Genomic DNA, 16,702 nt, shown 5'->3' on the forward strand with positions numbered 1-16,702 from the left:
GAATCATTTCTGTACTCTACTTCTCTACTCCATGTTAAATCTGGGCACACTGCACAGTGCACAATATGTGATCCCAAAATCAGGTTTGTTGATTTATTCAATTTCTCCTTTTCAGAGGCTGTTGTGAGCAGTGGCAGAGTGGAGAAATCACCTCATGAACAGGAGATCAAATTCTTTGCCAAGGTGCGATTGGGCCTGAATCACCTTTCCATTTATGTATATACCAAAGTATGCACTTTTTAATCAGAACCACAATTCATCCTGTTCAGTCCTGTTTCTAAACATGATGGAACAGGATGGAATGTGGCTGTGGTTAAAACGTATAATACTTTGGCCTATAAATGGAAAGATAATTCAGGCCAAAGGTTTTTCTACCTCAGGTAGAAACATGTCTTGTTGAACCCACCTACATATTGACACTTGGGAATCTAACCTTGTTTTTTCTACTCCTCTAGATCCTGTTGCCTTTAGTCAACCAGTACTTTAAGAACCACTGCCTCTATTTCCTCTCCACCCCTGCCAAGATCCTGGGCAGTGGAGGACACGCCTCTAACAAAGAGAAAGAGATGATTGCCAGGTACAAACTGCTCTGTCTTTTACATCCATCTGTAGATGTCTATTTCACATGGGTATTAGTATTAAAAATGTTGCAATGTTTTAGGTGATGGAATTTGACTAGTGTACTGTATCTGTGATAAATTTCACAAAATGTGTTTTCTAGTTTATGTCAAATTATTGTATGACGTTACCTTCTGTCTGACTTTCATAGACAGAATATACTCTGTGTTGTGAAATCATTCTTTGTTCTCAGTTTAGTGTTTCATGGACCAAATGTGACATTGTTGTGTTTTTTTGTATGTATTATCTAATTATGTAAATGGTTCTTGGTTTTATTGTCAATTATGTATTGTCAATTATGACAGTAGGATGCATTCGGTCTATGAAAATGAATGGTTGACGGCGATTCATAGGTTTTGACCAATTTTGCTGATATTTTACAAGAGCCAGTTCCTCTGTAGAAACTGAAATCTTCTCCGAAGCTGAATGCCCTCTGTCCTGTCCAGTCCTCCTCCTGTAACTCATCCCCATGTCTCTCCATCAGACTCTTTCCCTTGCTCCTCTTTGACTAGACCTCTGCTTTTACTTTCTCCTCTTCCCTGGCCTGAATTTCACCCCTACCCTTTTTCCATTCCTCCCTTTCCTCCTACCACTCCTCCTCTTGGTCCTCCTCAGTATCTTCTGTAAGTTGGCTGCTCTGGTGAGACACAGAGTTAACCTTTTTGGTAAGAAACCTGCATGGATGGCTGATGCCAGTGCTTTTCTTGTGGCATCGCTCTGCTCTCTTTTGGTTTCCTTTGCTCTCTTCACTTCTTTCCTTCCCTTTTCATCTAAATGTCTTCTATTGTTTCCTTTCTCTCACAAAGCTGACCACTCTCTGTGTCTTTCCCTTGCTTTTTTGCAATGTCTTGTACTCTCGCTTTTTTCACAGAGTGAAAATCTCCTGAAATGTGATCACACTAATAGATATGATGCATTTAATGCTAATAAGATAATTATGATCAGAAAGAGTCATTTCAGATGTACAAATACCATATTATTAGTACACCTTTGCTCATGTAGCCTACTAGAAACCCAACACAGGCATACCTTAATTTGCTGTTATAGTGTTCACCACACTGATGCAAAAATAATTGACTGAGATGGAAAACAGATTAAAAAAAGTATGATTACAGTAATGTGGGAAAAAATAATGCTATCCTATTTTCATGGGTATGTTCCAAGGCATAATTTGCAAGGAGGAAACAAATCCAAATCTAACTGGGTACACACACAAGGTCATAAGATCATGTGTGGTGGCTGGTGGATTATTTGGGTCTATCCACGGTAGACCATTGGTAGAAAAATTGCCTAGGAATTTACTGTTTATCAGCAACCCTCATTTGCAAGGTGCAAAACACAGTGATGTTGTAAATTGTGGAAAGTACAGCATATATAGGGCACCCACTCCCTCTAACTCACCATCTCTAGCAGTCAATGTTCTTCAGCGGGTCGTGGCTAAAAATAATTCAGAGCAGAGACATCCCTGAAGCAAAGTAGCAACAACAGAAACACGTTTGCTATAGCAACAGAAACCTGCAAACTCAGAAAATACGTATTATGCAGCTTTGTCTCAGTTATCACACTGGTCTCTCTGCTTGTCACCAGCAGCACAGGTCTGATGCTCATAATGCCTTGGAATACACAAAATCAGTACACATCCTTCAGTTGATATCCCTGCCTAGCCTAGCCTATATAAAACCTGACCCTCTTGTGAGTTCACGAGTGGAAACAGTTCTTTCCTCACTAACGTACTTCAGATGCTCTGTGTTAGTGTGTGCCCAGTGTGCCATTCACTGCTAACCCACCATGTTTTGCCTAACATACAATTCTGAGAGAATAGACATGTAAACAGATCATTCAAGATCTAAGATTACATTGTTTGTTTTATTCAATATATTCAGAGTTGTCCATTCCATAGACCCAAATCTGTTTATGTATTGAAAGCATTTAGTTTACAATGTGAGCACACATGCTATCTTCCATATGAGTGACACTGTGGAAAATTCTGTCCCACCTAAGTGTGGAATCAGTGCTGTATTGCTACACTGTAGCATCATCATATGTATCATTTGCAGGAACGGATGCGGCCGCCGTGGTCAACTGCCTTCATATCCTGGCAAGGTCTCTTGATGCTAGGTAAGATCTGGAGTCATCACACAGTTGTTTACAGGCCTTACACAGCCAGGTAGAAGCAGACATACTCAACCATGTGAATGTATGTTCATGTATCTTGCCTCAAAGGAATACTTTGGACAAAACATACATTGGTTGTCATTGAAGATATGTAATTTTTTCCCACATTTCATATAGCCGATTTTTTGATACTGTAGGATGGTCAAATCTAGCTTCTTTCTGCTTTTTGTACATGCTAGCGTTTCTAACAAGTAATGGATGTGTGTGGGTACAGAGAAGCATTACGGTAAATACATACCCACAAAAATACAGTTCTCACTCATTTGCTTCAAGCCACATCTAGTTCTTCAGTAAAATCATACAAACCTACTGATAAGGTGTCAGAGTTTTTTGTTTGATCTCCCAACATTACCACAACTACAGTGAACCACTGAGGCATGTTAATGGAAGCCATTTTGGAAATTTATCAGCAAGCTAAAGGGGATGGATATAATCACAATAAGCTTTCAGAATGTGTGTTAGCCTCTCGTTACATTCAATCTTTGGTCGTCATGCTACACTTTTTTTCAGTGATATATTACATAATTAAAACATGGAACAAGGTCGTTGAGCAGTCACATCCAAATGTACTAGGAGATTCATTTGAGTGCATGAGTGCATCTGAGTTGCTCATGGAATGCTGCAGATGTGCATGAAATGATGGTAACACTCACATACAAAACATACATGACTACAGGAGTTACGGAACAAAGATAATACGAATAAAAATGTAAAATAATCACAGGATATGTTATAGGAATATGTAGCACTATAAGTACATGATAGACATTGTAAATGGTAAAGATTATGGGTAGAAAAATGGGTAAAAATAATGAACTGGTGTGTAAAAGTCATAGTATCTAATCCTGTCCCACTATAAATTCTTGATTGTCCTCAGGACTGTGATGAAGTCGGGGCCTGAGATTGTGAAGGCGGGATTGCGCTCATTCTTTGAGAGCGCCGCTGACGACATAGAGAAGATGGTGGAGAATCTGAAACTAGGCAAAGTGTCCAGTCGCAACCAGGTGGGTCAGCCTTAACTATTCTGCTCCAAATCTGCTCCTCTGTTCCTCTGGTCCACAGTGTGACCTCCTCCCAATGCTGTGTCCTTGTCCAGGTGAAAGGCGTATCCCAGAACATCAACTACACCACCATTGCTCTGCTGCCCGTGCTGACCTCACTATTTGACCACATCGCCCAGCATCAGTTTGGAGATGATGTCATTTGTGCGTATCTTATAATATGCATTATAATATGTACAGTACTATTTAATGAATGTCCTGTGCCGAATGATAAATGCTTAACGTTCCATCTCTATCACCTACTCATGCAGTGGATGATCTGCAGATATCTTGCTATCGCCTCATGTGCAGCATCTATTCAATTGGCACGGTCAAGACCCCACATGTTGAACAGTGAGTACGAGACATCACTTGTGAGAACAGGTTCTGTTCTGAGATCCAGCATCACCACACAGCCTGTTCTGCTCCTCTGTCTCCAGGCAAAGACCAGCTCTTGGCGAGTGTTTGGCTCATCTGGCTGCAGCCATGCCCGTCGCATACCTGGAGTCCCATCTCAACGAATTTAATGGATACTCAGTGTACACGACCAAGACACCAAGGGAAAGAGCCAGTCAGTATATCCCCGTTATGTAGCTGAGCTTTGTCTGCAGAAGACATTTTTGTTCTAGTTTTCATTTGTCTCTACATCATTTCTTTATCTGCTAGTTCTGGGTCTGCCCAATGAGGTCCAGGAGCTGTGTCCGGATATCCCTGATCTCGAGGTCCTGATGAAGGAAATTGGGGACCTGGCAGAGTCTGGGGCTCGTTACACAGAGATGCCCCATGTCATTGAGATCACACTGCCCATGCTCTGCAACTATCTGCCCCGCTGGTGGGAGAGAGGCCCAGAGAATTACCCTGACCTCCAAGGTCAGCTTTGCACTGACGTCACCTCTAACCAGCTCAACCAGCTGCTGGGTAGCATCATGAAGATTGTGGTCAACAACCTGGGTATTGACGAGGCCTCCTGGATGAAGAGATTGGCTGGTAGGTGGAGGGAGAGAGAAGGAGGATGGAATAGTTGCTGGGGTGGATTGAAATGATAAGATATTGGGGAGATTTTTGTATGGCCAGCTTGGTGCTTCTGTAGTCTCTCTGGTGCTGGTGGCGGCAGGTTTGTGAGGAGTCTGTGTGAGCATTTCTCTTTTGCTCCCAGTGTTTACTCAGCCCATTGTGAGTCGTGCCAAACCGGAGATGCTCAAATCCCACTTCATCCCCACCATGGAGAAGCTGAAGAAGAGGTGTGGGAAGGTGGTGGTCGAGGAGGAGCACCTGCGCATGGAGGGCAAGTCTGAGGACTTGGACAGCGAGGGCAGCACTATTAGAGACGAGTTTGCTGTGCTCTGCAGAGACCTGTATGCTCTCTACCCTCTGCTCATCCGATATGTAGACAACAACAGGTACTGCACCCTATCATTGCTGTTTGGGTTTTTGGGCCCTATTTTGACCATCTAAAACACATGGCCTCAAGCGTATGGTTTCATTTAGTTCATTTAGGGCATGTCCCGTCCACTTTTTTGTTAGTTTGCCGGCGGGATAAGTAATCAGACATCAGGCGCATGGTTCAAAAGGCTGGTGCAGTGATTCGCAGTGTCTGTTCTTCCTTGTGTCTGTTCTGCTCCTCCCTGTGTCTGTTCTGCTCTCCCCTGTGTCTGGTCTGTTCTTCCCTGTGTCTGTTCTGCTCCTCCCTGTGTCTGTTCTGCTCTTCCCTGTTCTGATAACTTTTTCTTTGGCTGTTGTAAATCAGGGCCAGATGGTTGACTAATCCCGACCCTGATGCCGAGGAACTTTTCAGGATGGTCGGAGAGGTTTTCATCTTCTGGTCCAAGTCTCACGTGAGTGTCCATTTCTCTCTTTCCAATAATCTATATCTTCTCATAAGTTTACACCATGTCATATAATACATTTTATTAATAAAATATAATGGAAAAGTAATTAGTCGTCCATTTTGTTAAGACTACTATCATTTAAAAGTGAAATGGTCTCTTGTGTTTCTTTTGATCTAAAGAATTTCAAAAGAGAGGAGCAGAACTTTGTTGTGATGAACGAGATCAACAACATGTCTTTCCTCACAGCAGACAGCAAGAGCAAGATGAGCAAGGTGAGGGTCCAGCTATGTCATTTGGTAGAACTGTCCTCTCAAGGACAGTCTTGTGCTTCAACATAGGCAGAGAACGATATTACGATATACAGTATAAAAATGTTGTTATATGACTGCCTGACTTTCTCCTTCCTCTGTATAATGATAATATACAGTAAGGTGTAGATATCTGTTTAGAAATTAACTAAGGTTTTTGATGTTTATGAAGCAATGTGCATGAGTGCAGCTACAGGACTCTCTCCAGATGAACAGGACGGATTTTAACAAACTTGTTTCTCTCTGTGCTCTGTCTCGGTGTGGATGTCGGGGCCTCTAGGCCGGGGATGGAGAGGTTAGAACACGTTCCTGCACGAAAGCTGTGCTGACCGCATGGCACCACCACAGAGGCTCTTCATCAAACTCCCACACACACTGGCATGACCATGCGCACACTTACTACCTCAGAGGCAGACACATAGAACATCAAAATACACTCAAAACAAACAGGCACACATTGTCCAATGTGCTCTGTCACAACAATAAAAAAAACAATGGAAAATGTACCATGCAAATAAACAAACATGCACATGTGTATCTCATAGATCATCAAATGACTGTAGGGTAACCATTTATTAAACAGACAGCCACAGATGTAAGTGCCAGTGTGTGAGGGGCTTTGAGAGGCAGTTTGATGAAAGCTCTCGCTGTAGAAACCACAAGCCAGGCGCATGACACTCGGCCCAGCAGATGTGCTTTCTCTGCTCTGCTGGTCCAGAGTTCCATTGTCTGGCTCTCCAGTTTGATGGGTTTGCTCACAGTTGAGTCTTGTTTGTTTCAGGTCTTCACAGACTTCTCTTCGACTCTGCAGTCGTGTCTGTTTCTGTTTGGTTGATTGTGTTCAGATGATGAGATGAACAGACCTGTTGAAGGATGCCCTTAATCTTTTTGTCTTTTTGATGCATCTGTTAGCTATGGTGTCTGGCCTTAAAGGGATATTCCACCATTTGGGGAATTACACTCATTTTCCACCTCCCCTTGAAGTAAATAATTGATTTTTTACCTTTCTCCAGTTCATCCAGCCGTTCTCTGAGTCTGCTGATACCACTTTAACTCCAGCCTAGCAAAGATTATTGAATCGAATTAGACCATTAGCATCTCGCCTGCTACAGTAGCATCACTTTTTAAAGTGACTAAGATTTCCGGTAATTTTCCTATTTGTAATTCCCCAAATGGTGGAATATCCCTTTAATCCTCATTCCCCCTCTCCTTAAACAAACACAGTTCATTTCACAGATTCCTTAATCATACACCCTACAGATCTGATGTTGAGGATGATGCCCTGTTCACAGCACTTAGCATGAGCATACAGACTGGTGGTTGCTGACTGAATTAGGGATGCGACCTTACTGCTCCCAGTTTCCGTACAGTTAGCCTGCTGATGTCCCCCGCACCTCACATGAAGCACATCCACATCCACACATCCCCTCAGAAGCCATGGGTTGGTCATTACTGTAAGGCCATCTGTTATCTCCTCACCCTGTGTCCTCCTCATGCCTGCTCACCCACTGCCACTGGGCACAGGGAGGACATGACTGGAGTAGACAACAGTCAGTGATGATCAGCTCTGCAGGGCACCCAGGTTGTGATGTGAAGAAAATGGGGTTCAAGTGGGGCCTGAGCAGAAGGGCAGTCCGAGTGATGTGCAGGGAGATAGAGGAGGGCTGCACAGATAGAGCACAGGGGTGGTGGAGCAGCTCACTGAGGGGTTGGGGGGGTACCTAACTGCCAACATCACTGCATTACTAACCGCGGAGCTGCATTGTGTGTTTTCAGTTGAAATACAGTATTTAATTGCCTAGTATTTCCATCATAATTTATGCAGCGCCATTTTGGTTTTAGTGTGACAAGTGCTAACACTTATTAGGCAAGAGCTGCACTTTTGAGACACCACATGTGACTGGAACAGTCACTCTGTTTGTGGCAATAGATTTTAGTGTTTGTTTGCCTCCAAAGCATGGTGTTTTATTCTGTCAGAGTTAATTGGACATATTCACTTATAATGTAATATATCTGACCTTTTACCCAATGGTAATACTTAATATGAATAATCCATTATAAGTGACATAAAGTTTTACAGACATATCATGGCATTTGCTACATCTTGTCATCAGTTGCCATGCCTATCAGTAACCAATGATATGACAGTGTCATGATACTATTTTATAATATATTATGATGACTATGCATATATAAGCGGTGCATTAACATGACACAGTTATATCACTTGCCACTGACTGGCATGACAACTTACGGCACAATATGGCATCTGCCATGACCTGCTTTTATGTCATGGTATTGTTAATTGGAGTGTTACCTTTTAAATTACCTCCTTATTTCCAAGGGTTTAACACGTTGACACATTTTTCTTCAGTAGAATAGATAACTATTCATTAGACATCACTATCATAGTTAATTTTGTAATACCATTCATTATATAGTAAGTCATGGAAATTCAGGTTTTTTTTGTCAGGGAAAAGTCATGGAATTTTACATTTGACTTAGAGTGGGAACCCTGGTAATTCATTAGTGTTAATTATGTAATACTATCCATTTAGTGTTGACCTTCAACTACTCACATTATCTTCTCTTTATTTAGTTTCAGTTAAGATCATTAATCATGTCGCCTGTGGATCAAGGCATCTAGTGTACATTCCCTACAATATTGAGTGGTCATTTAGTGATTTAAGTCAGTGATACCAAACCATGACCCATAGTGGTAGGTACACAAATCTGTTCAGGTGAAGCTATTGACGACTATTTTTTTTCTCAGTCTCCGCTTCCTGAGGTTTATGAAAGGTACCTCGGCCTTAGCAATAGTGGCCATGGTGCAGTCTGACGATAATGTCTTTTAAACAGAGTGGAGGCTCAGATCAGGAACGTGCCAAGAAGAAGCGTCGTGGGGACCGCTACTCTGTGCAGACCTCTCTCATTGTAGCTGCCCTGAAGAAGCTGCTTCCTATCGGCCTCAACATGTGCTCACCTGCAGACCAGGAGCTAATTAACCTGGCCAAAATCCGTTACTCTCTGGTAATGTACCACAACAATAAAATAACACACATGTGCACAATGGCTTAACAGACCAGTTTAAGTAGGAATGTTATGTGAAGATAATTATGTTCATATGGCTTTCCCAACACTGCGTTTGCATGGCCTCTAACAGAAAGACACGGATGAGGAGGTGAGGGAGTTCCTGCAGGACAACCTGCACCTTCAAGGCAAGGTGAGAGAGCCGAGGAGCTGGAGCACACACATACGACTGTTGGTTGTGGCTTTTTTCTTGAGTGGTGAATTACGAATGGTTTGACTGATGACTGTACAAGGGGCCCTTTTGCTTCCCCTCTCTGTGTGCAGGTTGAGGACCCGTCCATGCGCTGGCAGATGGCTCTATATAAGGAGACTTCTGGGAAGGCAGAGGATGCTGAGAATCCAGAGAAGGTGGTGAAAAGGGTGCAGGAAGTGTCTGCTATTCTCTACCACATTGAAGTGGTAAGAAACAGCCCTTCTCCAGCGCCACCTGCACTCTTTATTAACATGTCCAAGCAACTGTGCCCCCATGTCAGCATCCATCTGAGCCTACCTGTACTATTTGTCCCTTTTCTGAACCTTACAGACTGAGCATCCATTTAAGTCCAAGAAGATGGTGTGGCACAAGCTGCTGTCTAAACAACGGCGCAGAGCTGTGGTGGCCTGCTTTAGGATGACCCCACTCTACAACGTCCCCAGGTAAGCGTCTAGACTTCACCAATCATAACACTGACATATCAAAGCGTCTAGACTTCACCAATCATAACACTGACATATCAAAGCGTCAGTGCTGTGATGTTATGTAGCGTCTAGACTTCACCAATCATAACACTGACATATCAAAGCGTCAGTGCTGTGATGTTATGTAACGTCTAGACTTCACCAATCATAACACTGACATATCAAAGCGTCAGTGCTGTGATGTTATGTAGCGTCTAGACTTCACCAATCATAACACTGACATATCAAAGCGTCAGTGCTGTGATGTTATGTAGCGTCTAGACTTCACCAATCATAACACTGACATATCAAAGCATCAGTGCTGTGATGTTATGTAGTGTCTAGACTTCACCAATCATAACACTGACATATCAAAGCGTCAGTGCTGTGATGTTATGTAGATGTTCTAAATTAATAACGTGCTGGTCCCGGTGGCTTGTTCTCAGGCACAGGGCCTCCAACATGTTCCTGGATGGCTATAAGCGTAACTGGATCATGACTGAAGGCTACTCGTTTGAGGACAGGATGATAGATGATCTGTCGGTAAGAATGTGGGACAGTGTTTTTGCTTTCTACACCATGCTGTGTTTCTATGATACATATTGACTATGATGTATTGTGTTACATGCTCCAACTATAAAGCACTTTGAGATGCATTCTGTTTATGAAAGGTGCTATACAAATAAAGCTTATTATTATTATTATTATTATTATTATTATTATTATTATTGACTGCATTTTATGGTGTCAGAGGTCTAGTTCATCCTAATCCAATGCCCACCCTTTTTACTACCAGTCCTTCTTTTAAACACCTTCAGTTGCACATGGGGAATGAGCCTGGTCTTGAAAAATGCTCATGCTCACACACTAACCTACTCCGTGTGAAACGTATGTTTCTGTTATTGGTTGACATTTTCAGAAAGCAATGGAAGTGGAGGAGGAAGAAGAGGAAGAGACAGAGGCCAAGCCCGACCCCCTGCACCAGCTTATTCTGCATTTCAGCCGAACTGCACTCACCGAAAAAAGGTGAGGCCATCTCTCTCTCTCTCTTTCACTTCTCAGCATCCTAAATGTCACTATACTGATAGCAGTCTCTTGTGCGCTTTCTTACAGCAAACTTGATGTAGATCATCTATACATGGCATATGCCCATATAATGGCACAGGTAAGTTTCTATGTTCAGTTCATTTAATGTTTTACTGACAGTAGATATTTTGACTGTGGGTCTTTGTGAAATCTGTTTATTTTGGCCATGTCTGAGTGCAAGTCTTTGTCTTTGTCTTTGTCTTTCTTTCCTACAGAGCTGCCACATTGGTGAGGAGGACGAAGAGGTTGAGGAGGGGGGAGAGGAGCAAGCCTTTGAGGTGCGACAGACAGAGATGGTATGGGGGAGCCTGGGGCTGGGGACAGGGGAGACACCAGAACAGCAGCGCACCACCGCAAACAAGTGTCCACACCGATCCTTTGCACCTGCACACCCCCCAGCTCCTAGATCAGCCCCCTCTACTTTTCTACAATCCCTCTCTTTCTTCTCTCTCTCTCTCTCTCTCTCTCTCTCTCTCTCTCTCTCTCTCTCTCTCTCTCTCTGTCTCTCATGCTTTGTTTGTGCTTCTCTCTTTCTTTCCTTAGTCCCCTCTTTCCCTCTCCAGTCCTCTCTGTTCTCTCTTTCACGCCTCCCTCTGTGATGGTCTGACTTGTGCATTCATTTGCTGGTCTCTGCCATGCAATCTCTATATCAGTGTTACATCTGTGTTTAATGTCTAAATTGCATGACTTGAGCGAGTGCAGAGAGATGGTGCAAAAAAACACTAGAACGGAAATCCTAACCATGTCACCACCTTATTAAAGGTGCTATAAGCGATGTTACACGGTGTCTAAGCTAAAACATTTCTTGTCACGTACAAAAAACATCTCCTCACAATCCGCTAGCTGCCTGTCCCCTGAATACACTGTAAAACTCTGTAGACAGCCCAGGCTCCAAAAACGGCAACAAAAACAGCCTGGTGCAGCCTGGACCATGAAACATAACAAACATTCACCGACGAGATGCACGTTCAGGAGAGTTTCAGTTGCATGGGAAAAAGGGGATAGAAGGGGTTATCTTTTTTGTTTGAACGTCAACATAAGTGACGTTACCCAACATCGCTTAGCACATTTAATAATAATAATCATATTTTTTTTTTCATTTAACAAAGTTTAACTTTTTCCCAATGGACAATAATTGATCATTTGATCATTGATCATTTTAATGGTGAAACTGTGTCATAGCAACTATAAACTAATTTTTTGCATCTATTGTATATTGGTAAGGAAATCCAGTTGCCTCTCAATGCAGACATACTGGTTTAGAGTTTCACCATGCACAGATTTAGAAAATTGTTACTCTAATATATTTACTTATAATACAAAAGCTACAAAATATTGTGTGTGTGTGTATTTTACAAGTTTAAATGTTTCATGTACTGTACACACACATACAAATACGCATGCAGTCCCACAAAGTGCCATTAGATGCTAATATTATTAACTCTGTGCCGTGTCCACCTCTTTGACCTCAGACGGTTGTGGTGTGTGGCTGTAGTGTTCCTGTGAGCTCTAGAATTGCTCTCCACAGTGATTTGCACCATGTCACTCTTACTCACCTACTTAACCACCTCAACAATGTCCCTGGATTTTGACTGATGTGTCCTAGCTCCTGATTAACCACGTGTCTGTCTGAATCTGGACCAGACTCCCTCTCTGTACTCACCCAGGACTACAGTAAAAGCCTGCACAGTCAGACAGATGTCCCCTGGCAACAACAACAACAACATTTGCATAACATAAACATGACTACGCGTGCACACACACAGACCCAGGCGCCACACAGATGCAGATCAAAAAGAGCCTCTGTAAGTGGAGTGACCTCATCGCGACACCTTTCATCGTACAGGGCCAGCCCCACAGGGTGGATGGGAGGGTGTGGGAGGGGAGTAGAAGGCTCGGGTGCTTTTTGGTGGGTTTAGCTTCTAAGCATGCATTGTGGGTGGGTCTTGCATAACATGTGTTTTTCCAACAGGATGTTATGATTGTGTGCCACTTTACTAGATACCAAATTTAGCAAATATAACACATCATGGGATCTTCTCCGAGACCCAGAAAAAAAGCTCTGAAAGCTTTAGTCTTCCATATGGGATAAAGAGACTTCACTGTAGGTATGAGTAGAAAGGAGCCTTTCTTAAGTCTTGCCCTTCAGATTGGCATGTTGTCTTTGCAGGGCCAGAGACCTCTAAGAAAGAGCAGCACCCAGCTGAAGAGAGTGTAATAAGTGCTAGAGCTGCAGGGGCTAGGGAGAGTAGGGCTGTTTGCTGTAGTCTAACGTTTGCTTCAGATGGGCAAACGTGAGGAATTGTTATGAACTCGTCATAACTAATACAACTCACTTCTTTGAGAAAGAGTGAGAGCTGATTGTATGATTGAATTTGAGGGTAGGCATGTATGTATGGCAGTGTGTGTGACTGGAGGTATGCTTGTGGCTGACATAGAAAGCCAGTGTGAGGTACAAGAGGCTTCAATAGATGATTTGGTTCTAAAATAATACACTGAATTTAAAGGGGAACTATGCAGTTTGTTTAGCTTAATTTATCTTAACTTAACAGCTTCGGAGTCACTGGAATGCTTATGTGAGTTTTCCTGGTGTGAATGGCGGCCGTCTCGCTTCCCCCTAGTGCCTGAGAGCGGAAAAACCAGCCTTGCAACTTTGGGCCGGCAGGCCGCCAGACTCAGACACAGAAAGTCTTGCAGTCTCACGATGTAATGAATTGCTTTACTGCACTTACACACTTACACGCCAGGCACCGGCTAGAACAAGGTAGCGATGGAGTTTCTCAGACATTCATCATGGCAGAGCCAGCAGAAAAGAAGCAGAAAGTGCGTAAACAGTTATCAGAGGAACAGGGAAAGAGGAAAACGACAAACTGACCGATTGAGGAGTGTCGTAAAATATATATTCTGAAGCTGTAGGAGCTCTGCAGAGAAACCTGTGAGTGAAAAGCGAGAAAACAGCAAAGAAATTGCCAAAACTGCATAGTTTGCCTTTAACTGCTAGAAAGTTTTAAGTAAATGAAACAAACTTTTAGTTGCCAAAACAGCCTACAGCATAGCTGTACATGTGTAGATTTGAGTGTGTGTGTGTGTGTGTGTGTGTGTGTGTGTGTGTGTGTGTGTTGGAGAGTGACTGATCTGAGTGAATGTGTAGGGGAGGGTGTGTTGGTGCTGTTAACCTGGTCACAACTTTGCACCTTTCCTCCCCTCATCTAGGAAAAGGAGATGGAGAAGCAGAGGCTGTTGTACCAGCAGTCCCGCCTGCACGACCGTGGAGGAGCGGAGATGGTGCTGCAGATGATCAGCGCGTGCAAAGGTACACACACAGAGCATCTCATCTCTTAGACACAGTCAACACAGAGCATCCCATCTCTCAGACACAGACACATTCAACACAGAGCATCCCATCTCTCAGACACAGTCAACACAGAGCATCCCATCTCTCAGACACAGACACAGTCAACACAGAGCATCCCATCTCTCAGACACAGACACAGTCAACACAGAGCATCCCATCTCTCAGACACAGACACAGTCAACACAGAGCATCTTATCTGTCAGACGCAGACACTGTCAACACAGAGCGTCTCATGTCTCAGACGTACAGTCAACACTGCAGCACTGCATTCTCTCCTGTGGTCACACAAGTTGTGTCATCAGTATCTCATGACTGATTTCACGTGTTTGAATAAGGGCAAGAAAAGAAAAGTCCAGTCATATTACTTCTGCGGGGATGACCTGTACACAAATCACAGCATGTAAATAGGAAAATGGTGGAGTTCTTTTGTCACTGTTTGGAGCTATAGGCTAATTGGAGCCGGCCACTTCGAGACACCTGCTAGGCTAGCGGTGGGTGCGTCAGGCCGAGTAACTGCACGCACAGAGATGGGAAAGGTATGCATCGACCTATCTACCTCTGGGAGATAAGGTGAATAAACTAATGTCCCAAAATGTCGGCGTGTTCCTTTAATTTTTCCTCCAAGTAACAACAACTGCAGGACATCTGCCCCAAAAGGCTTTCACAGTCGTTACATACCATGCACGATTATAAGGAGATGTGAAATATCATCACTCATTTAGTGGTTTTCCCACCAAGTCTAAAGCCATAAGTTAGTAGCGGATTAGCTACACTTTGTCATGCGTCCATGTTCTAATTACTGATGTCCTTGTGCCTTGTCCTCAGGTGAGACAGGAGCCATGGTGTCCTCTACTCTCAAACTTGGCATCTCAATCCTCAATGGAGGCAACAGTGATGTTCAGACTGTGAGTACTACTTGCACAACTCATTTAGACTCTTTGAAAGCACCAAATCCAAAAGCTCCCAGCCAGCATAGGACTTAACCCTTAGAACCCGATTGACGCAAAGTGCGTCAAAAAACACACCCTTTCTTCTCTGTTACATTGCTCCGGAACTGTTCATTGCAGCGAGATGAAACCTTTATTGCATGACAGAGAAGAAGTGGGGCGTTTCAAAGACACTACACACGTGTCTGTACGATCAAGTATGAAAATTTAAAAAAATCATGAAATTAAATTTAATCAAATTCCATCATATTTACAGTCTATACTTCTCTGCGTTCACCTGCGCACCCATTACTCTCGTTACCTTCTGGCTTATAAAAACAGACGAAGTGACTGCAAAATAATAACGTCATGTACACAAACCAACGCTGCACACCCATTACTCTCGTTTGAATTACTCGCGGACCCGTGATCGAATAGATATGCCACGCATGTCAGATGAAAGAGGAGACACAGAGCTATCATTTGATACCAAGTACATCATTCTGGGTTATAAAACAGACGAAGTGACAGCAAAATAATAACTTCATATAGCTGGACTTACCCCACGTTTTTGTCCGTTCTTGTGGCAAAGCATGTTTATAATCCAACGCTATCGTGTGTTTCTCTATGGCAAAGCATGTTCATAATCCGGTTTTGAGATCCTAGCAAATTCCTGCATGGCATCTAATTCAAGGCTCACATTGCATCCCAATTTGTTCAACAAAGAAACACCTTTTTTGCCTTTACTAACACGCCTGTGGCTAACACGCAACCTCTGGTCAAGTCAGGTCAGATCAGTTCGTGTCACAGATATGGAGCGCAGAAAGGTCATTTTTCATCACTAAATAAAAAATGGCATTTATTTCCGTAAATCACACACCACAATTGCTCAGCCCCAGAGTATCCCTCCAACATGGCAGTTATATTGCCCGATTCAGGACAGTCTGCCCTACACACACATGAAATGCATGTAGAGCTATGAGCTTGCTATGGTGAGATACATGTCGAAATATAAGAATTTTTATAATACGCTTTTTATATTTTAATTCTTTAAAAATCTAAATAAAATCAATGCTAGTACTAATACATGGACTGATGGCAAATCTGGATAGCCTAGACTCTGCTGAAAAAAACAATATATAATATGTGTGTGTGGCACTTACAATGACCAGAATAAATCCTTATGAATAAAGGTAGTGAAAATGCCCTGAAAACAGCTTAGGGTTCTAAGGGTTAAACTATTCTCTCTTTTGCTCTGTTCCTCATAGAGAATGTTGGATTACCTGAAGGACAAAAAGGATGTGGGCTTCTTCCTGAGCCTGCAGGCGCTGATGCAGACCTGCAGGTGAGTTACACTCTTTAGACACACACACACACACACACACACATATGCACAAACGTTGATCTAAATTCAGTGCTTTTCTGTGTTTGTAGTGTTTTGGACCTGAATGCCTTTGAGAGACAGAACAAGGCAGAAGGGCTTGGAATGGTGTCTGAAGAGGGAACAGGTCAGTTCTGAACCACAGCAGTCACATGCCATCATTTCTCTTCTGCCTTACAACAGCCATGCTGCCATTTGTTACATAGCGCTTTCTTAAAATGTGATTGGTCAGAATGT

At 43.0% G+C, this 16,702-nt stretch overlaps 1 protein-coding gene across 8 annotated transcripts in view; it reads left to right on the top strand.

The window, feature by feature from the left end:
• Positions 1-16,702, top strand: part of ryr1b (ryanodine receptor 1b (skeletal)) — a 65,548-nt gene that overhangs the window by 32,925 nt on the left and 15,921 nt on the right. For 3 of the 8 annotated variants that reach the window (XM_042063870.1, XM_042063877.1, XM_042063872.1), the window contains 25 exons: positions 116-183; positions 456-577; positions 1,234-1,283; positions 2,676-2,736; positions 3,671-3,797; positions 3,890-3,998; positions 4,106-4,187; positions 4,274-4,404; positions 4,500-4,820; positions 4,990-5,233; positions 5,581-5,668; positions 5,842-5,934; positions 6,251-6,265; positions 8,830-9,000; positions 9,134-9,193; positions 9,325-9,459; positions 9,584-9,696; positions 10,164-10,260; positions 10,637-10,743; positions 10,831-10,882; positions 11,019-11,099; positions 14,017-14,116; positions 14,984-15,063; positions 16,353-16,429; positions 16,519-16,592. In XM_042063870.1, coding sequence (XP_041919804.1) covers positions 116-183; positions 456-577; positions 1,234-1,283; positions 2,676-2,736; positions 3,671-3,797; positions 3,890-3,998; positions 4,106-4,187; positions 4,274-4,404; positions 4,500-4,820; positions 4,990-5,233; positions 5,581-5,668; positions 5,842-5,934; positions 6,251-6,265; positions 8,830-9,000; positions 9,134-9,193; positions 9,325-9,459; positions 9,584-9,696; positions 10,164-10,260; positions 10,637-10,743; positions 10,831-10,882; positions 11,019-11,099; positions 14,017-14,116; positions 14,984-15,063; positions 16,353-16,429; positions 16,519-16,592 — 2,658 coding nt within the window. The remainder of the gene's footprint in view (positions 1-115; positions 184-455; positions 578-1,233; positions 1,284-2,675; positions 2,737-3,670; positions 3,798-3,889; positions 3,999-4,105; positions 4,188-4,273; positions 4,405-4,499; positions 4,821-4,989; positions 5,234-5,580; positions 5,669-5,841; positions 5,935-6,250; positions 6,266-8,829; positions 9,001-9,133; positions 9,194-9,324; positions 9,460-9,583; positions 9,697-10,163; positions 10,261-10,636; positions 10,744-10,830; positions 10,883-11,018; positions 11,100-14,016; positions 14,117-14,983; positions 15,064-16,352; positions 16,430-16,518; positions 16,593-16,702) is intronic. The other 5 variants (XM_042063873.1, XM_042063875.1, XM_042063874.1 and 2 more) reach the window with 3 other exon arrangements.

The sequence above is a fragment of the Alosa sapidissima genome, chromosome 15 (assembly GCF_018492685.1).
Source record: "Alosa sapidissima isolate fAloSap1 chromosome 15, fAloSap1.pri, whole genome shotgun sequence".
In the NCBI taxonomy this organism is placed as follows: Eukaryota; Metazoa; Chordata; class Actinopteri; order Clupeiformes; family Clupeidae; genus Alosa; species Alosa sapidissima.